Raw genomic sequence first — 19,043 nt, 5'->3', positions numbered from 1 at the left:
ACTGTGAAGAAGGCATGTCAACTTCAATTTCCCATGGAACGTTGGAGTAAGAGTTAAAGAGATGATAGATAGTATGGAATGAGAAATCCAAGTTGTTCACATTATAATATTGAGTAAGTATAAAATAATAGAATGAAATACATAGAAGAAATATTAAAACGAATTAATTTTTATTGTCCCTCCTCCACCCATCAATTCCACCACTGTTTTACATAACAATACGAACATAATAACATACATAAACAAATACATACATACACATAACTAGTTAACCCGTTGGCTGCCAGGCCATACAACCCATAGGTTGCTTTACTACAGTTGCTACGCATCACGTCAGAAGGATCGCGAACAAGGTGGGACTTGTCCGAAGACAAGTCCGGGCTGACACGGTAATAGATTCCATTCCGGGAATGCACACCCCAGGAATCTACCACCGCATCGACAAAGAGAAGTCCCTACTGGTGCATTGCCTACGGCGCCTAAAGGCGCGGCGACTGTTCTCCCCATGGCATAGACCATGAGGTAGAACAGCGCCCGGTCCCTACAAGCTAAAAAAAAAATGGGACGCAAACGGGGTGGCAGCCAACGGGTTAACTATACACAAACAAAGCAAAGCAAAACAAAACAATACCACAGCACGACGTTCCTCGGTGAACCCCTTCTCCATCGCCGCGGGATATCGCTGCTAGCCCTTATATCATTTGCTCCATGTTGCTCAGCCATGGCGCTACCTTAAAAATGAACAAAGTTATCAGAATTGTACTTTTCATCAGACAAAAATGAATAAAATTTACGCGTAAATGACTCCGGTAGACAAGGACAGCATAACTGGAACGTCGATGGTTGATTTTGCATCCGTGGGAAGAGGAAGAAAAAGTAGTTCTAAATGGATGAAAATGACACGGAAAAGAAAGCGTTTTCAGATGGGAAATAGAACGTTTTCGATGAAAATATAACAGATACGACAATTTAACTTACGTGTGCGGTTAATTGGGGACGAGAACTACAGAAGTTATTAGGAAGACAATTTTTGCACAGTAGGATGATGAATACTTGCAATCCTATCACTAGATTCTTCGTTACAATGGCACGACACTTCACACAGTGGAAACTTAAAATACCAAAGATGTCAAAGCCTTTGAATCTTAGCTGGTTAAGTTGAAATGAGACGAAGATTTCTGAGAAGATAATGGTTAGGTGGATGATGACAATGTATGGTTGTAGAATGTTTGATGTTTTGGTGATGAAACGGTGGATATTTCACCACATAAACATGAATATGTTGCACCAACCAGATGGAAAACAACAGTAAACTGTAACACAAGCCAATAAACAGGGTGAGATTCAGGTGATTTTGTTCTGGTCTACAAAATTGTGTTACAATAGACGAACCTACAGCGTCAGCATCATTTGTGTGTTTTGTTTCATAACTTCTATAGTAATGAAAGTATGATGCCTATTACAGGTGAAAGCAGAATGTGAATCCTCTCACTGGGAAATCATAATGGCGAGTTGCAGATATAAGTTGTCCACAGGTATCTGATGAGTAACTTGCTTGGCTGATCACAAGGGAAACTGTTTCATATAAAAAAAAGAGCAAATGGTGTGAAGTGCTTGTCTCCCAACACAAACAGAGCAATGGATTTACTCAATTGTAAATAACATGCCGTTAGTTTTTGGTTGAAATATCCTTCGAGTTTTAAGATTTGGGGAACGTAACAAACATGTTAACCACTCGTTATCCGTTGTCACAGGGAAATTAAAGATGACCAGAGTTTCAAGTAGTCTAATTTTCGACCACTAGATGACTTCATCCAATTGGGGCCTCCTTGGGTCGAATGAGGAATCAAGAGCTCTCGGTGTTCGCGAAGTTTTTGATAGGTTGAAAAATCGGAAAAAAAAATTAAAACAAATAAAATAACAAAAATCAGTGCCAATTGTACACTGATTTTTTTTTGTTAACTTCACTGCAACAAGGAATTCTTCCAAGGATTAATCCATGCCTTTTGCAGAAGGTTAAAGAATTTAAAGAAAATCAAGAAAATAGATAACAGCAAACAACTCACACATCCCAGTTTTCTCCTCACCTCTTGCTATGTCAAAAGTTAGAAGGGCACTTGCACGGAAATAAAAATTGCCACTATGGATTGGAGTGGTGTTGTACCAAATCAATGAACCTGAATAGCATGGTATAAAAGTTTAGACTAAACTTTACTACTAGACTAAACTATTATACCATGCTGAATAGCATCAAGAAAAAGTGAGACTTGATTTCTCAGCAAATGTAGAAAATTTATTCAACTGACCAATATTCCCCAAGTGCAGAACAGGCAGCATTGATTGACTACCTAAACACAAACACACACACACATCAGCGTCCCGTGAAATTAATAAAAAAATACATTACGATACCACTATATTATGATACTAACACGCATTTTACTTGTCATTCGTGATCTTTATCAAAGTGCACGTCAACGCCATCTAGTTTTTCCTCCTGAAACCCAACGAAAATAGATTTTACTTTTAAATCAGTATAATTCTTGCTTTTAAGTGCTTGAACTTTACTAACCTACAGACAGTTGATTCTAATTTTAAATATAAAAACCTAGAATATCAACTACTAGTTGTAAGACGAGAAGCTAAGCATTTGTAGCTAAAACTGTCGTTGCTCGTAGGGTCAGCCTGTACTGTTGATAGCAAGAAAAACACAGAATAAAAGCTTCAACACCCTAATACAGGCAAGAAAAAAATTTTGAAATTGTTAGAATAATACAGCTCATTTTTTATTTTCTCGTTGAGTGTAGACTTCACGAAACATCTCCTTGAAACCTGGCAGGGAATTGAACCACAGATTTCCTATATGCGATGCGGCAGCCGTACCGTTCTTGTATCTTTCTCCCCTGTATGTGGTAGAGCGTTGGCCCGTGCTAACGAAAGTATAAAATTTAAAATTGCCCATTTTTAGTATAGGACACTAAAAGCAACACAAAGCCTACCAGCTGATAAATTAAAGGGAATCAAAAGAATCATAATCAACTTGTATCTCTGAATGTGCACTCGTGCATAGTGGCCAACGTTAAGGTGTTGAAACAATAGATCATGATACAAAACCCCCAATAGCTCAGTGGTAGACCATTGGATTGATAGGCAAATTGCCTATCTATTGCGTAAGGCAATAGACCCGGGTTTGCTTTCCAATACAGTAAAATCACTGTAATAAGTACGCGTTTGAGAGAGTCGTGTTGTTGCAACATTCACGCAGTGCGTAACCAAAGTTGTCCTTTACCATCAAAACAGATTTTCTATATAAAAATTTATCTTTTAAAGTTCGAGTTAACACAGTAGAAAAACTTGTTGATTGAGTTTACCATGTATTTCTTTAAGTCGACCGCATTGACGTTAATGAACATATCGGCATGAGTCTCGTGTCAAAGGACATCCATCTGGATGATTCGCGAAAAACCAACAGGCTTTCTTTTTCGTAATTGCGCAAGCACTTGCAGCCAACCGCAATTTCCTTTTTGCTTCTGGATTTTTCTGTTGGTTCCGCCATTCCTCAACTGATATTTCATGTGGAGAACGAAAACGTACACACTTGTTTTGCACAACGAAGATATGGGAATGGTTTCGCAGCAATGTTTGGATTCCTCCACACTCATTTTTTAACCGGCTTAAATCTTTAAACTCTTCACTTACCAACGTTACCAAGTCAGTTAAATTAATTTCACCTCCTTGATTCCATTCCCCGGGCTGTTTCTCGAATCCACATTTGAGCAGATATTTGGCCGTCAAATTAACGAACGCATCCTGTATACTTCGTTCCACTCTCGTACAGTTGCGGATAAGTTCTACGGCAGAACGTGGCTGAAACATGGTTTCTTCAACGCCTTCTTTGCTCAACGCGATCATGTTTGTTTTGATCTTCAGCAAATCGGCCCATTCAGAGTCACTTTTTTTATGAATAGTGCCAACGAAACACGTACGCCTTGTCGAAGGGATTCGCAGTCTGTCTTCTTCAACATCATACCCGCAATTGCGTCCAATATCGGCAACGAAGCGCAAATATTCGAAATAACGGGAACTGTTTGCCGAATTGAATTTTTCGCGCTGAAATTTGCCCCAAAATGAAAACGGACAACAAGGCAGGACCCAGTACCGTGTGGGCAGGTGGGCTGGATGCCTCTTGATCGAACTCTGTAATGCCATAACGGGAAGCCAGGGAGTCAGCTCATCTGAGTGATTTCCCAAAAGCCAATCAAACTCGAGAAAGTAAGTCTCTTCAGACGGTACCAAAGTCGAGATCTTCATAGGGAATAAGTGTTAGATCAGGGAAAAAAAATCCACTATGTGATAGTACCTCGAGTTGAATTTCTGGCGGATACAAAGACCAAATTTTGCGAGCTCGTATATCGATACCTTTTCCTTGATATCCTTCTGATGTTAACAGGTAAACCAAAAGCCCATTGCCACAACCAATGTCAATAAACGTCTGCCTGTAATTGGAATCCAACTGGAGACGTTCCCGTTCTTGGCGCCATAAGAGGATGAGGTATGAAGCAATAGCTACATCCTCGTGAATAAATTTTTGGGGGTCTGTACATTCAGGCCACACCTAAACAAATGACAAAACTTTCTTATTGAACAAGCTGATGACCTGTAACAGAAATACCTTTGCAATGTTAGGAACATATTTTTTTTTCAATTCCTGGTAGAGGTTGTTATAGGCCTCTAATGACACCTATATTTTAAAAAGAACTTACGTTAAATAAACAAAAGAGAAAATTTTCTGTAAGTATACCAAATGAACAGAGTCCACTCCAGAATGATTATCCATCTCAGCATACCATTTTCTCAACTTAGGCAAGACGTGAAGCAGAAGCCACTCGCCTCTGGTATCGCTTCTGTCGAAGAAAACATTTGAGTTATAGTGGACTCTTTAAAATTACAGTTAACTATAAGAACTTACTTAAAAACTTTTAGTTCAATGTCCGAGGATACCAAACATGCAGCGTACGGGCAAGGAGGAATGAGGTTTTCGATTTCTCCTTCGATAGCTTCATTTAAAGGTACATAAACAGCGCACTTAAGTTTAAAATCTATAAAAATGAACCCCGAAAAATATAATCACATGTATTAGAAACTAACAACAACGAGAACAAGCAGACCTATGACTTCGAGCTCAAGAACAGTCTGATGGCGACGTGTTTGCTTAGGCAAACATCTTCTGACCGAGGCAAAGCATGTATTCTCTTCATGATTTTCAATGGTCCAGTGTTCTGATTTTGACCACAGATGACTGCTCATTCTCTTTTCTATTTCTACCTCATTAAGACCAATCAATTCTAAGTGTTTTTCAACTATCTCTTCCCACGACGAAAAATTAGATGTACATTTCCACTGGGCTACAGATGCAACACCTGTCAGGCGTTTGTTGACTACGTGGGGCTTTTGGCTCCACACTTTTAGAGCATTCCAAAATGTTTCAGCCATCTTGTGTTTAAAATGCTTTACATCTACTTTTTTGTGCAATACTAGCAAACAATTTAAACAAGAGATTAGTGATATGAGGCAAATTGAATTTTATTTTCAAACTATTGAAACATACCTTATTCAAAATCCACTTTGAGTCTTCAACAGCACGCTGCATTATTTGCTTAACCCTTTCAGGATCAGCCTCATCAGCATGTTGACCAAATCCCTATTTTTAAAAAAATAAACAATTATGGCTGAGTAGAGGGCAAAGATCATATTTATGTTTCATCCTATCAGTGATAAAATACAGCTAAGAAGGGGGAAATGTTCACAGTTGGTATCTAGTTAACGGAGGCTGGCAGTCGCAGCGTCTACTGAAATTCGGTACGAATAAACTAGATTTAATTTTAGTTAAGATACGCTAAATTCAATTTAAAACTCAAGCAATAATATTTGGGTTTTACAATAGCATATTAAAATTACCTGTCGAACAAAATTTTTGTAATACGGTTGAGCGTCTTTTGGCAATTTACGACACTCGCGAATTAAGAACTTGTATAAATGTTTCGCATTTGGCGAATATGATGTACACAGCGATAACGTGGTCCACATTTCTGTTTTCTTAGGTTCCACTGGAAATTTTCTTTCTGCTAGGGAAGCTACGTTGCCGATATTTTAGTAATTTCACTTAAATACATCGCTAACGCTAAGGAAGGAAAATCAAGAAAAACCACTAAACCAATGCAATGGGTTCTGAAGTTGTTCTCGTTACCGGTGAGTAACTATTAACTTTAAATAAAACAATCTACATTTAATCCTATGAGACTGTACAGTCAAATTTCCACATTTTACTCTGTAGAAAAGGGCAAAGTTTGAAAGAGCCCCTGTGTTTACGCTAGTTATCGCATAATCAAATAAAAAATATCGCACGTTCGATGCAGATAATAAAAACTAAATAAATAAGACGAAGTAGTGTGTTCATCCCATTTTTGGATGGGGAAAAAATACGCCGTGCAAGTGATGTGATTTAAGGCAGTAAATTCAATTGGCTGAAAGGATGTAGGAGAGCCAATAGCAGATCTCGAAGTTCCAAACGTGACGATGACTGCCAGCAGCACTAGAATTTATCTGTATCTTTCTCTGCCTTTTGTATGACATGGTCGTAAATCAGTCTTTCACTCAAAGATTCTATTCTCTTGCTCGTTTTCAATGACAAAACCGATGATCCAATTAAACATGACTGGTCTGATGTTTTATAACGTAATATGCTCCAAAATCACTGATGCCGAATTGATGCATGATCCAAAGGAAGAATTCAAATAATAAATTAGAATCTTATTTTTTTTAAGCATACCATTTAACAGTTTAGGCAGTGAAATGGTTTTAAGCAATTTTAAGTACTTATAATTTTCTAAAACTGGGTCTATCACAGCTATTAACTGAATATGTTTTTGTTTTTGTTTTTTTCATTCTTCAAGGAGGCCAAGGGTTCCTTGGACAACACATCATTCGCTTGCTTCAGCAAGACCCAAAAGTAGCTGAGATCCGCGTCATTGACAAAAAGATGTTTACCAATCGTATTGGTATAATAGGAATCTCTAGCTAAAACCAAAAGTGTCCTCAATACTTCAAATTTTATATCTTTTCATGAGCAGGCTTCGAGGAGAAAAAGGTCGTAAAATCATTCGTGGCTGATATTTCTAAACCGGAAACCATGGGAAATGAGATCTTCGATGGTGTAAATTGCGTTATCCATACCGCTGCAGAGACGGGATTTAGCCATTTCCCTTCCGCTAAAATAATGGAAGAGGTGAACGTTAATGGTAAATGGAGTAAAAGTTTACTAATACTTTAACTATGTTGATCCCTTTTTTTGCCAATCAACAGGTACTCGTCATGTAATACATAAGTGCATCACAGCCAATGTGGGTTGTTTAATCTTTACAAGTACCACTCATGTGGTGATACCCAAGAAAGATCCGCTATTCCTGGCCACTGAGCATTTGGCAAAGGCTCCCCCTAAAGACGGTTTCCTTTTCGGCCACTATGGTCGAACTAAGCACGACGCAGAGAATCTAATCAGAGACGCCAATGGAAAACGTTTAGCCGACGGTGAATTTATTTCTTAAATAACAAACCTAATACTGTGGAAGAAAAAAATTTTTAAGTAGGTTCGGGAAATCTTGCGACGCTTTGCCTTCGTCCTACGCTGCTATACGGGGAATTAGACCCATATTATGTCACCCATGCCTTGAAGATTGCTAAAGACCATGGCGGGTGCTTGTACCGGATTGGATGGGGTGGTGAAAGAATTCAAGTCACGTATGCTGGTTCGTTTAACATTAATTAAAAGGCAGAATTCTTTGAAAGAAAAAAACAAACAAAACAAACCTATACCATTATGCAGGAAATGCAGCTTGGGCTCATATCCTTGCCAAGGATCAGCTGATGAAAGAGCCAACGATCGTTGGTGGTGAAGTAATATTTGTCACAGATGACACTGTCATTCAAAATGCTTTTGAGTTCCTAGATCCCTTTCTGAAAGCTCGATCTATGAAAGCATCAACATTTGTATATCCGGCTACTCTTGCTGTAATTTTCGTTCTCTTTCTGTATTTTGTGTCGCGCATGCTGCGCCCACTAGTGCACCTAAAAAACCCTTTTCCGCATCCGTCGACTCTATATTTCATTGTCTGTTTTTACTGTTTTAATCGACTCAAGGCTACTCTGCGTCTCGGATACAAACCTATTTACAGTCCAGAGGAGGCGATTAGTAAGTCGTTGGATTATTATAAAAATGTCCCACTGTCCTAAGGAAATTTTTCATGATTCATTCTTGTTATCTCTATGAACAATTAAATGTATGTGTATTAGAAATTATTCAAACATAATATGATAAAAATATATGGAATAGACCTCTTAATTCGGCTGTGCTCTTCCAACAATTTAAATATTTTTTTTTACTTCTTTAAGAACTGACTTGCAATCTTTGGTGCAAAAATGGATGATGCAACATTCTAAGTTGCTACCCATCAATTTGACTTCTGGCATCACACACTTTTGACAGTTACTAGAGGGTACAAAATTATGGGTTGTCAAGTTAGAATGATTTAAAAAATCAAATAGTCCAAATGATGTTTGAGGAAAAAATAAATCACAGACATCACAAAAAATCACAGACTGGTGCTGTGGTGCATCAGTCCAGCAAAGAATCTGGAAAATTTGAATAGAAAGAAGATGCAGATCTGAGTTTTGGTAGCGAAGAAGTGATTTCTTGCAGGTGTGAAGGCGTATGACCTTTATGGGAAATTTTTGAATAAACACTGTGATGGGATCAGAGCATTTGAGGCAAATCTCCACACTGTGCCAAGGGTAGCTGTGGGAATGATTCCCAATATCTACCAGTGAATGAAATGACTGGCTGCAATCATAGCATTGAAAATTTTTTTCCACAGCTGGTGATTCTCCAGCCAAACGATGATGAACTGCATCTGTTTCTAGATTTTAAAAAATAATAAAAAAAGCAATATTTTGTTATTGAATAGGTATAAGGATGGGCTACATTTGTTTCTAGCTTGCCAAAAAAACACTTATGTAATGATTGGACATTAAGACTGCTAGAAAATTTTTAAAGTGCAGGAAAAAAAAACTAGATAAAGCTGTTCCGAAAACGTTTGTGCAGTACGTTTGAAAGTCAAGTAGCTGTCGCTTGTTTTTTTAATGTTGTACTTTTTTTCTTACCTTCAATTCCTCGTGGATAATCGTCCATCTATGCTGTATCCTCCCGAGTCCTGTTGACGACTGGAAGAAATTTTAGAAAGCTGAACACAGCCGGGCTTAGTCAAACCACAGGTCAACAGTACACATGTATTATTCAACACGCCATATATGAATAGAGGTCAATATAGTCTGTATCTAATTTTTCCTTTCCGTATACCCCGGTTGTGTTGATAAACAAGCAATAATTTCCTTAACAACTGAACGTCGTTGCCAAACATTACAATAAAACGGGCTGAGTGTGACAAATGTTGGGGGACGGGGTAGAAATAGGGTAGAAATAGAAATTTCGTGGTTACAAGCGTTAAATAAGCTTTTTTAACTCGTAGTTTTAAACGATTAGAAAGTGAAAATCAAGTTTTATCAACACAAATGATTTTTCCAGTTTTGGTGCAGTAGTGGGAAATAATTCTCTTTCCTCCAACAGTCACTTGAAATTCTGGTAACAAACATTTTTTGCAACAGGGTACAGTTGTATGGCTATATTTGCTGGCATGTTTCAAATACTTAAAGATACCACTGACAGAAAAGTTAAAACTTGCTTTACAGCTTTGAATATCACATCCAATGACAGTACACACAGGAATTTCGCAGGAGGACTGTAGCTTAGAAAATAAAAACTGACTGTGGAAATTAAGGTCAGGTAAAGTGTGACACATACTAGATTTGATACAAGAGTGAAGTCTGACTGGCTGCATAGATTTAAAAAAAACAATTATGGGAGTTTCACACTTCAAACAGATTTCTTTACTGTGTAGAGGCTCTTCGAGGAAATGCTGAGTCAGTTGCTCCAAACCAAAGAATGATTGTGAGCAATCATAGCATCTGTATGGCAGATGTATAACTGAATTGACTTGATTAGACAATCTGTGATGGACAGCATCTGCTTCAACCAGGGTGGATTGGTTTTCCATTACTCCTGTATTCAAAAAATGTTTGTTATGAAAACAACGTTTGCTAACAAAATCTTACGACTTTCTGCCCCACCTATGATCGCAGCTATGGTTTAATGCGCGTTTGTTCTCATCTGATAAGATAAGCAGGGTAAACTAGTCTTACGTAATAAAAAAAGCCCAAAAGGTAGATTGGTTAGCAAAGGGGGCCTTCAAAAATACATCAAACGAATACAATTCCTTTACCTTGAGTATTGCGGTAAATTTCCTCATGTGAATGACAAACATTAGCAATTTGAGGTGACGACATGATTCGAAATTGCAATCAGTCAATCACCGAACCACTCGTCAAAAAACCGTGTTTACCAACACTATTAACAGGCTGCTACAGCATTGCTCCTTTATGTTTAAAACATGGGGAAAAAAATTCGAGTTAAAAACAAAAAACTTGTTAGATCTATATCAATAATTATTAAAAAATGTAAAGAAAAAATATTATCAATTTACATTAAAATAGTTCTTTTGACTATCAAGAAATGGCATTGTCAGATTCTGATGTGTGAAATGGAGGAGCGTGGAACAGGTTTTCAAAACAATCGATCTTGTAGGACATTCAAATAATTCCACGCTTTTGATTCAAGTAAAATGGACATGTAAATATAATTAAAAAACCTTTTTCTGTACTAATCCGTGGTAATAATCAATTATCTTTATTTACAGAATCAATGCGAATACGGCCGTACTCAGCAATTTTGAAGTACGCAAGTTTGTTCACACAAACCTATCTGAAAACAAGTAATTTATATGTAATTTCTAATTTGTAAAGGTTTTGGAATTATTGTCCAGTTTACGAGGCAAAGGAGACCAACCCAGGAACCAAAGTGGGTCATTGGCTACCATAACATACGAAGTCAGCCAGGGTTCTTACATATAATTACCAGGTTTATTCATTTCAAGCCTAACAATATACTTTTACAAATCCTAGACTATAAAGTATCTAGAAGGGACACCTGCTGCAACACAATCTGAAAAATGTTTAAAGAAATTTCTCAATGAAGTGAAAAAGTTTGGCCTGACGAAAAAGGAAAAGACGATGTTGTTAAATTTAAGGCCAACAACAGCAGTTGAAATATCTCTGGTATGGCAAAAACAAATTACTTGTGTCTTTCATTAGTTACATGGTATTGATTTTTAGATTGTCCAATCTGCAGAGCAGGAGAGATTAACTGAAGAACAAACTGAAGAGTTGATAGAAATTATCCAAAACACTTTGCCAGCAAAGACTGATTAAATTGCTATTTAATTAGCTAAGCTCCAGATTGAAGTAAATAAATATTCTGATTTGCACAGTTTCTGTTCATTTATTGTAATGATGGGATCAAAATAAGATGGACAGAATCAATACGGAGAACATATTTGTGTGTATATCGCCCGAGTACTAACTCGTCGGAAGAGTAAATGGTAGAAGAATCGCAGAAAAGAGAAAAGATAAAAAAACAAACAAAGAAGACGGGAGATATTTCAGTACTTTTTTCTTCTTAAATACACAACAGACACATGACAAATGGTGGGGGCTGGAGGGAGGGGGTATGAAGAAAGAAAATCTGGACTCGGCTATATCAGGATCAGGAGGGAAGTTCAACTACATAGTCGTCGCTTTACAGTTCGTCACTTGTGATAAGAATGAAAGAAGATGGGAGAAAAAAAAGAATGAAATCAAAGGTACAATTGGTAGAACCAATCTTTTTTTTTGTTTTTAGCAATACGATTCTCTTCGCCTCCGACGATCCCTTGATCCTCTTCTACCCCCTTTTATTCCGAAACAGCATTCGTACGAAGCCATCCGATTGCAACGCTTAAAATAACTTGTGTAACTTTTTTTTTTGTTTTCTTGTGTGTAATTTGGAGGTTCATGATAACAATAGTCGGCGAAACATCCAACTCAAGACCTCGACCTTTTTTTTGTTCCTAAACGCTAGTCAAACAGTTGCCCGCCCGACGGACATTAAGGTGCGGGAAGGAGAATTATTTATTTTTTCCTTTATTTTGTTTGGCCTGCGGTCCACCTCGTGGTGGCGTCATAGGTCGACCGGTGTTCAAGCCTCCGTATGGGAATTTTTTCTTGTCTGCCGGCTATGAAACGTAAAAAGAATGATAAGCATCAAACATGTCGAACGGTTATGTACACATGCATGAATGTTTGTTTGCTTACCTTGAGAATCTGGAAAGAGCACATGAGCGTCTCATCGACTGACATCATAGCTCCAGCATTATCGAACTCGCCACAATAGTTGGGTGCAGAAAAGAGGGTCACGAGCTGACGCTTCGCAAAAAATTCGTATCCGTCTTCAACAACCTTGGCGGGAATAGGGGAAATTTAAACACAATGGTTAATTGAGATGCGTGGTTATTATTTCCTCCAAGATTGGGAAATTGGCATGAGTTGTCACGTGCTCCATGATACGCAATCTATCAATAACGCACACAGTAATAGGAAGCGGGAGAAGACGAAGTGACGTTGACCTCAATGACAAGCTCGCAAAATTTGAATAAAAATAAGAAAATGAAAACGATAATTACCTGATGGGCTCTGCAGATTAAATCCATGTCGTGTTTGTGAAGGAATTTAGCAACAACTTCCGCACCAAAAGTAAAGCTTACACCTCGGTCGTTTTCGCCCCAACCCATCGTGTCCTTGTCGGGGTCAGACCACAAAAGATCGCAAAGAAGACCCTGATCAGGCACATCTGTGGGCCTCATGATTCGGCGAATTTGTTCCATGCTTTGGAGATCAGGACTGAGACCACCGTGGCAGCAAAAGATTTTCTCGTCAACAATGGCCGCTACGGGTAGGCAGTTGAAACAATCTGTGAAGGTCTTCCATAGCTTGATATTGTAGCGCCGTTTGCACTCGTCATAAAAGCCGTAGATACGGTTGATGGAGGCACACTCATGGTTGCCTCTCAGCAGGAAAAAATTCTCTGGGTATTTGATCTTGTAAGCCAGCAAAAGACAGATGGTTTCAAGAGATTGCTTCCCTCGATCAACGTAATCACCCAGGAAGAGGTAGTTTGACTCTGGTGGAAAGCCTCCATATTCAAACAAACGCAGCAAGTCATAGTACTGACCATGGATATCTCCACAAATCTTGAGTGGTGCTTCCAGTTCCAGTAAGATGGGCTGCGAGAGAAAGATCTCCCTGGACTTCAAGCATAAGCCTCTGATCTCATTCTCTGTCAACTGGACATTTTTTCCAGGTCTGGAGCCACGAACTAATTGAATAACCAAACCAAAGAGCAAGTCTTTAGAGTTATGTTGACAAGACTATGGTAGTCGTAACACGTAATGGATGCAAATCAATTTCCACTGACGTCAGTCTTTTCGTCATCAAACAATCAAGTCAACTGTCTCCCCTCACAAACGTAAAAAACACAGGATTTTTAAATACACGAATAGCAATTTAAGACAAAAAAACAAACTGACTGTCAACGGTCGAAAGATGAGTGTTGAACACTTGAGAGAGACTCCATAGTAACAATTATTTACCTTCCAAAAGTCGGGCTATAATGCTGTCAATGTTGAGTTTATCTGTTTCGGCCATTGGAATATAAAGATGTACAACAAAAACTAACGATGGAACAGAGATGAGGCGACAGATGACAACCGATAAATTCCTAACGATATTCTCCGAGTCCCACTCAATATTTTGGGATCTTTCACCAGATACACTTTTTCCAAGATGGCTGTCGTTCGTCGGACCAGCGCCCCCTCTCTAGTAACTTGCTCGAATCCAAACCATTTCAATGCAACCCGCTTGCCGAAGGCCACACCGTGTTTTAAGCTCCGCCCCTTTCCATCCCCCTCGAACTAGATAACGGTAGTGCGGAGTCGGAAATCTTGCCGTCAACTGTCGTCCTTCATGCCTTACAAAATAATAAGCATTAACAATATAACGTCATGTCACGACTGCTGATTACAATTACTATCTGTTTTCCTATGAATGTATGAAGAACTGTGTATACGGATCTGTTCTAGCCCTTGAAAAAAAATTATTTAACGTTGCTTAACATATGCAGACACATCGCAGCGCCTCCAGTGGCGGCTTTGTATGTGAGACGAATGAACGATTGATTTGAAAGTATGTTATGACCTTCATTTTCCACAAAAAACCGCAGTTATAAACAAATTTAAATAAACCTTGACAGCTTTTCTTTATTCACGTATAAACGCTAGATTAGTTTAATTTCATCGTGATTTCTACTGTCTCGTTTCCTAGGCGCCAAACTATCATCTGATCAATACTTCAATACTCGAGTATTATTACCAGATCTGGTTGGTGATAAGGGAATTTGACAAATTTGAATCCACTGTTTACCACCAGTCATATGTGTGATTCACCGCTTTAAGACTGTAAAGGTTATCTGTGTCGATATGATTTCATCAAAGTTGAAGAAGGGCATTTTTTCATCTCAACCCCATTATATATTTTTTTCTGTTGCTCTCCGCCCACTTTTCAAAAAAGAAATTGACAGAGACATCTAGCTGACTAGTGAGACAACAAGTTGTGTGTGTGGAGGCCTCTTTCGCCACTCTTTTTGTCGACAGTTTGGTGCGGGGGTGATAAACAAAGGGTTGTCCGGGCTGATTGAAACATGGAAAACATTGAAAGTATACTAGATGCATTAAACGGTAAGTTGGCATCTGCTTTTGCGATTATTTCTTTGTAGATTAAAACGTTTTCGAACGGTCGAAGCTATCACGAGACCCTGCATGGACCTATGACGCGAATGCATCACGGTCACGTCCATTCGATGAGCTCTCATGGTCGCCAAGCCTGATTTCTGTGAACATATCCAGGAAATAAGGTCTGTTAAAGTTCCTCAGCCTAACCCACATTCTTTTTTTTATTCTTTCACAGATTATGACAAGCAAAAAACTCCTGAAATCCCTAAACCCTTAGAAGAGTACATCAATCATCTGGCAAAGACTGGTGAGACACTGTTTCCCTGGCCCAAAATCAGAGGTGTTCTCCGACATAAGTTGGAGTTAGTCATTGCCAATTTTAAAGAAGTGTGTCCAACAGAAAACTTGCCCCCATGCCCCAATGTGGAACCTTTTAAATTTGAGATAGTGAGGGATAAAATTCTTCAACAATTTGACAGCTTCACCTGGTAAGTTGCATAATTGCAATGTTTTCAAAAACCATTGCCAGAACAAAGTTTTTGTTTTCTGCAGTGCTCCCTTTACAATACAGCGATTATGTGAACTCTTGTGTGCCCCACGAAAGCACTACAAGAGAACAGACAAGTTCATGCGCGGCATAGAGAAGAACCTTTTAGTTGTTACCACAGTAGACCCAGAGCAAAGGTGATTGAAAATTATATATTTTATTATTATCATCTGTAGAATATTGATCAACTATATTTCTTCCACGTGCGCTGTTTAGGAAACGATCCGAATCCGTATCTTCTTCTCAAACGTTAGTTAATGGCGTTGTAGATATCAGCGTCGGCTCCAGTCGACCACTTGCCACCTTCGGTGCCAAGAACGATTCAAGACCGGTTTCGGCTGCATTAGACGCGACATCAGTTTCAGACGGTAAGAATCGCTATTTAATTTCTATGATCGCATTCATTTGGATATCACTAAAGCATCTTTAACTTTTTGCTTTTGCTGGCCCTATCTTAACAGCCGACTCTGGCATTTCAGACACAGAAGACGAGGACAAACCTTCAGCCAAGCAATCAACCTCGATCAACGTACCTGAGGCTGACCATCAAGAGCCGAGCGAAGCTAAAGAAACTACAACTGGTGCAGCAGATGATAGCGAAGAAACCAAACCGTCGTCGAAAACAGAAACGTTGTCTTCTGGTCCTGCCGAATCACTAGCTGCAACCGTTACCATGACAAGGGAGCAGTCTCCCACCATCCAGATGTCTGAAGATGTCATAGTGGCAGTTTCAGCACCGATTGAAGCGGACAAAGTGGAGAAAGTGTTAGCATCGTCCATTGAAGAGGAGTGTGCCAAGAGCATTGATGTTGAGAGTGTGGCTTCAGAAGAGAAGCCAGTAGAAATGGAAGAAGAGAAACTAGTTACTAATGTCGAACCAGGTACAAAAGAAGAGGACGAGAGAATAGCAGTCGAACCATTACAAGAACCTCAAGAGAGTGGTTTGACGACAGATGCAGAGGTCAAACACTCATTACCGCCTAGTGAATCAACGGAAACGCCAGTCAGTGATAAAAAACGGCCACTGGAGAAAACCGTTGGTGGGGAAGAAGATGACGACAGTGAACACAGTCCTGACGCCAAACAGCCGAGGATTTTCAGTCCTGATAAGGTGTGAATCAATAATAATTATTATTTTTTCATTTATTCAAAGTGAAAGGTTATGATTTCTATTTCGATAAAGGTGATAGAAGAAACTCCCTTGCCGGAACAGAAGAACGAGCCCGACATTCACGTTGACGAAGAACAAGTCGCCGTGACCAAGTCACAGGAAACAGCTGAAAAAGCACCAGAAACGGATCCTACACTTCCCACAATGGAAAGCCAATAATTATCAACAACAAATTTAAATGGAAACTTATTTTCACGTGCTCACATTCTCGGATTTGTTTTTGTTTTTTTTTCCTTCCTTCATCATCTACTTGCTGCTCGGTCTCTCGTTATTTTGTGTCACGAGTGGAACAGACCAACGTGCCCTCCTATTCCGCCACCACCAATCCTGTTTTCTTCCAAATTACTTTTTTTTTTTTAAAGGGGATTTTGATGTCGTAATTGATCCACGCTCTGACTCGATCGCATCCGGCTACGTTCTGCGGGCCGCCCACTGCTCCTTGTCCTGTCTCTTATCATCTGTCTTTTTCTTTCTTTTTTTTTTTTTTTTTTTAAATCTCTAGCGTTGAGTTCATTTTTTACAAATCAATAAAAGAAAAGTCTCACTGAATCAGTGTTTCCTATCTTTTTTTTAAGTCAAAAGATAAGATAAGTTACTTCACCTCCATTTTTGAAAAGATAAGATAAGGTAATGGGAAAAATGAGTTGAAAGATAAGATAAAGATAAGATACCGATAAGATACAAGATACTTTCAAAGATACATGTTTCAAAAACAATATGAAAGAAGCGTAGCAAAGTTTAGAAATCATTTAGTCAGTGTTGTTTGCTAAATTTCTGTATTTTTCCATTACATGGTGAGCATATTGATGAAATGGAAACGAAACGAGAAAATGAAATGTTTCATCAAAAATATAATAAACCAATTAACAAAAGTTTATTATGATGTATCCCATCATTTGTTTAGATGACCAAATGTCAAGAATAATATTGAATGAAGTACATGTCTTCAGCAACTGAAGGGCCTTTTCTTTAGTAGCGGCAGCAATCTTAGGCAACATAGAATTTCGCATCTTTTCCATAGAAGGAAGCTGGTATCCTACCATGCCGTTCTAGAGATAAGAAAATAAAAAAGTTGTTATTGCCTTGACTGTAGTAAAAGGAATAATACACACCTGAATCCATTCCTTGAATCGAGGTCTTTTCAGAATGTTGAGGGGAATGTTGTCCTCGGCCATGGAATACGTTAACTGTATGTCGAGTTGCTGCTGCCTGGACTTATGAATTGATTTACCCGTGCCATACTCCTTGATGGATTGCTGTCTAGGTCGCCTTTCTTTTTCGACTGCTGGTCTTCGTAAGCTTTCCATTCTTCTAAATGGACACCTTTTAGATGTTTAGTGAAGTTGGTAAACGAAGACAGATTTCCTGTAAGGTGGCGATTGGTATGACAGCTTTTGCAAAGTTCGCATTTCGCATATATTTTGCCAGTTGACGAATCCTGTCGCCAATCATAGAAAATTTGCGTCTCCACGCAGGAACCCAGTTTGATATCACGAAAGATGAAATTGGCTGGCCTGGTGGTTCCTAAAATTAACAAAATAAGAAGATCAGTACACAAAAGTTAAAAACAACAAATTATGAAACAACGGCATTGAATTCTTACCTCCTGAACATCAGAACTGATGGTCTGTTCCATCATAGATTCATCTGTGTTATTATTGGCAGCATTACTGTCATCTTGTGATTGATCTCTCTCTGCTTCTCTTCTTCTTCTTCAGTGAGCTGATTTTGATGTAGTTGAGAAATGGGCAAGGCATTAACGATTCTGTCCAGTTGATTTTGTGCACTAGCTCCAGCTGCAGATCTACCTCTCGGGTTTGACACAGAACCCCGACCTCGACTTCGAGACTTGACTTTTCTTTGCATGAGGCATCTTAAAAGGGGAGCCATGAAAAGTGTACTCCAGGTCTCCAACACTCTACTTCATTGTCTAGATAATACATACAACATCTAATTAATAAAATTACACAATATCGCTTATCAAATAATGATACTGTCTTACTTGTAATAGTCAGTCACAGTGAAATTCTTTTGAAAATAATGAGTGTGTAACCTACGATTAACCACGACTTACTTAACACGAAACACGTGTGAATTGTGAAACTATGACTTTTGAAAAGAACAAAAAAGAGTAAATTTTCGACTGCTGTGAAAGTGACAAAGTGTGAATGAGGTTATGCTAAACAACATATTTTGTGAGCCACAAGTGGCGCCAAAAAAAACAAAAATCCGCACTTGTTTAGTAACTTATCTTATCTTATCTGATAAATTCAATAGATAAGATAAAATGCAAGTATCTGTATCTTATCGGTATCTTTGAGCAAAATTTATCAAAGATACCGATAAGATAAGATATTTCATGAAATTTTTTGGGGAAGATACAGATACACAAAAAATACCGAAAGTATCTTATCTTATCGGTATCTTATCTATCTTTTTAAAAAGATAGGAAACACTGCACTGAATGACACATGCTTGTTTGTAAAAATGAGCTGAA

At 38.5% G+C, this 19,043-nt stretch overlaps 6 protein-coding genes and 1 long non-coding RNA gene across 28 annotated transcripts; 3 read left to right on the top strand and 4 right to left on the bottom strand.

The window, feature by feature from the left end:
- Window positions 1-153: 153 nt before the first annotated feature.
- Window positions 154-6,115, bottom strand: LOC116926028 (probable tRNA (uracil-O(2)-)-methyltransferase). 22 transcript variants are annotated; one of them, XM_045176324.1, is made up of 17 exons: window positions 5,959-6,115; window positions 5,609-5,701; window positions 5,169-5,534; window positions 4,970-5,099; window positions 4,802-4,904; window positions 4,673-4,741; window positions 4,361-4,615; window positions 3,372-4,305; window positions 2,573-3,305; window positions 2,307-2,497; window positions 2,237-2,240; window positions 1,649-2,177; window positions 1,393-1,575; window positions 1,122-1,313; window positions 979-1,067; window positions 795-882; window positions 154-731 (listed from the first exon to the last, which is right to left on the bottom strand). In XM_045176324.1, the coding sequence occupies exons 3-8, from the start codon at window positions 5,491-5,493 to the stop codon at window positions 3,403-3,405; spliced, it is 1,785 nt and encodes a 594-aa protein (XP_045032259.1). In that variant the 5' UTR covers window positions 5,494-5,534; window positions 5,609-5,701; window positions 5,959-6,115; the 3' UTR covers window positions 154-731; window positions 795-882; window positions 979-1,067; window positions 1,122-1,313; window positions 1,393-1,575; window positions 1,649-2,177; window positions 2,237-2,240; window positions 2,307-2,497; window positions 2,573-3,305; window positions 3,372-3,402. The 22 variants fall into 22 exon arrangements, with proteins under 22 accessions (XP_045032259.1, XP_045032257.1, XP_045032262.1 ...); XM_045176322.1 differs by having other exon boundaries at window positions 979-1,313; window positions 1,649-2,003; window positions 2,067-2,177; XM_045176327.1 differs by having other exon boundaries at window positions 979-1,313; window positions 1,649-2,003; window positions 2,088-2,177.
- LOC116926030 (3 beta-hydroxysteroid dehydrogenase type 7) lies at window positions 6,111-8,398 on the top strand. Its single transcript, XM_032932803.2, has 6 exons — window positions 6,111-6,249; window positions 6,954-7,058; window positions 7,131-7,298; window positions 7,363-7,587; window positions 7,647-7,805; window positions 7,883-8,398. The coding sequence occupies exons 1-6, from the start codon at window positions 6,222-6,224 to the stop codon at window positions 8,287-8,289; spliced, it is 1,092 nt and encodes a 363-aa protein (XP_032788694.1). The 5' UTR covers window positions 6,111-6,221; the 3' UTR covers window positions 8,290-8,398.
- Window positions 8,399-9,328: 930 nt separating this feature from the next.
- On the bottom strand, window positions 9,329-10,542 carry LOC123474356. Its single transcript, XM_045176353.1, has 2 exons — window positions 10,392-10,542; window positions 9,329-10,171 (listed from the first exon to the last, which is right to left on the bottom strand). The coding sequence occupies exons 1-2, from the start codon at window positions 10,453-10,455 to the stop codon at window positions 9,606-9,608; spliced, it is 630 nt and encodes a 209-aa protein (XP_045032288.1). The 5' UTR covers window positions 10,456-10,542; the 3' UTR covers window positions 9,329-9,605.
- A 113-nt stretch (window positions 10,543-10,655) lies between these two features.
- LOC116926032 (DNA-directed RNA polymerase III subunit RPC9) lies at window positions 10,656-11,494 on the top strand. Its single transcript, XM_032932805.2, has 5 exons — window positions 10,656-10,798; window positions 10,866-10,902; window positions 10,972-11,055; window positions 11,131-11,283; window positions 11,341-11,494. The coding sequence occupies exons 1-5, from the start codon at window positions 10,791-10,793 to the stop codon at window positions 11,434-11,436; spliced, it is 378 nt and encodes a 125-aa protein (XP_032788696.1). The 5' UTR covers window positions 10,656-10,790; the 3' UTR covers window positions 11,437-11,494.
- On the bottom strand, window positions 11,487-13,939 carry LOC116926031 (serine/threonine-protein phosphatase alpha-2 isoform). The gene is made up of 4 exons (XM_032932804.2): window positions 13,692-13,939; window positions 12,726-13,417; window positions 12,358-12,501; window positions 11,487-12,278 (listed from the first exon to the last, which is right to left on the bottom strand). The coding sequence occupies exons 1-4, from the start codon at window positions 13,744-13,746 to the stop codon at window positions 12,171-12,173; spliced, it is 999 nt and encodes a 332-aa protein (XP_032788695.1). The 5' UTR covers window positions 13,747-13,939; the 3' UTR covers window positions 11,487-12,170.
- A 261-nt stretch (window positions 13,940-14,200) lies between these two features.
- Window positions 14,201-17,095, top strand: LOC116926029 (serine/threonine-protein phosphatase 4 regulatory subunit 2). The gene is made up of 8 exons (XM_032932802.2): window positions 14,201-14,251; window positions 14,422-14,477; window positions 14,815-14,834; window positions 15,064-15,316; window positions 15,381-15,512; window positions 15,592-15,743; window positions 15,837-16,486; window positions 16,559-17,095. The coding sequence occupies exons 1-8, from the start codon at window positions 14,216-14,218 to the stop codon at window positions 16,703-16,705; spliced, it is 1,446 nt and encodes a 481-aa protein (XP_032788693.2). The 5' UTR covers window positions 14,201-14,215; the 3' UTR covers window positions 16,706-17,095.
- Window positions 17,096-17,398: 303 nt separating this feature from the next.
- Window positions 17,399-18,391, bottom strand: LOC123474358. Its single transcript, XR_006649080.1, has 3 exons — window positions 18,150-18,391; window positions 17,659-18,070; window positions 17,399-17,595 (listed from the first exon to the last, which is right to left on the bottom strand). It is a non-coding gene; the product is annotated as an uncharacterized LOC123474358 (long non-coding RNA).
- Between the last annotated feature and the right edge of the window lie 652 nt (window positions 18,392-19,043).

The sequence above is a fragment of the Daphnia magna genome, linkage group LG7 (assembly GCF_020631705.1).
Source record: "Daphnia magna isolate NIES linkage group LG7, ASM2063170v1.1, whole genome shotgun sequence".
Classification (NCBI taxonomy): Eukaryota; Metazoa; Arthropoda; class Branchiopoda; order Diplostraca; family Daphniidae; genus Daphnia; species Daphnia magna.
Note: the sequence above shows the minus strand (reverse complement) of the source record. Positions and strands in the feature narration are given on the sequence as shown.

Excerpts from the sequence above, each read along its gene's own strand:
- LOC116926030 (XM_032932803.2), top strand. The coding sequence starts at position 6,222 with ATGGGTTCTGAAGTTGTTCTCGTTACCG. Across the intron at positions 6,250-6,953 it reads TGAAGTTGTTCTCGTTACCG|GAGGCCAAGGGTTCCTTGGA; the intron begins GTGAGTAACTAT and ends TCATTCTTCAAG. Across the intron at positions 7,806-7,882 it reads AATTCAAGTCACGTATGCTG|GAAATGCAGCTTGGGCTCAT; the intron begins GTTCGTTTAACA and ends ACCATTATGCAG.
- LOC116926029 (XM_032932802.2), top strand. The coding sequence starts at position 14,216 with ATGCAGACACATCGCAGCGCCTCCAGTGGCGGCTTT. Across the intron at positions 14,478-14,814 it reads GAGTATTATTACCAGATCTG|TATACTAGATGCATTAAACG; the intron begins GTTGGTGATAAG and ends AAACATTGAAAG. Across the intron at positions 14,835-15,063 it reads TATACTAGATGCATTAAACG|ATTATGACAAGCAAAAAACT; the intron begins GTAAGTTGGCAT and ends ATTCTTTCACAG.
- LOC116926031 (XM_032932804.2), bottom strand. The coding sequence starts at position 13,746 with ATGGCCGAAACAGATAAACTCAACATTGACAGCATTATAGCCCGACTT. Across the intron at positions 12,502-12,725 it reads TAATCTGCAGAGCCCATCAG|GTTGTTGAAGACGGATACGA; the intron begins GTAATTATCGTT and ends ATTCCCGCCAAG. Across the intron at positions 12,279-12,357 it reads GCTCTTTCCAGATTCTCAAG|CCGGCAGACAAGAAAAAATT; the intron begins GTAAGCAAACAA and ends TACGTTTCATAG.
- LOC116926028 (XM_045176321.1), bottom strand. The coding sequence starts at position 5,493 with ATGGCTGAAACATTTTGGAATGCTCTAAAAGTGTGGAGCCAAAAGCCC. Across the intron at positions 4,905-4,969 it reads ATTGAACTAAAAGTTTTTAA|AAGCGATACCAGAGGCGAGT; the intron begins GTAAGTTCTTAT and ends TTTCTTCGACAG. Across the intron at positions 4,616-4,672 it reads ATGTTCCTAACATTGCAAAG|GTGTGGCCTGAATGTACAGA; the intron begins GTATTTCTGTTA and ends TCATTTGTTTAG.
- LOC116926032 (XM_032932805.2), top strand. Across the intron at positions 10,903-10,971 it reads CCGTACTCAGCAATTTTGAA|GTTTTGGAATTATTGTCCAG; the intron begins GTACGCAAGTTT and ends TAATTTGTAAAG. Across the intron at positions 11,056-11,130 it reads TGGCTACCATAACATACGAA|ACTATAAAGTATCTAGAAGG; the intron begins GTCAGCCAGGGT and ends TACAAATCCTAG.
- LOC123474356 (XM_045176353.1), bottom strand. The coding sequence starts at position 10,455 with ATGTCGTCACCTCAAATTGCTAATGTTTGTCATTCACATGAGGAAATT. Across the intron at positions 10,172-10,391 it reads AATTTACCGCAATACTCAAG|GAGTAATGGAAAACCAATCC; the intron begins GTAAAGGAATTG and ends TTTTGAATACAG.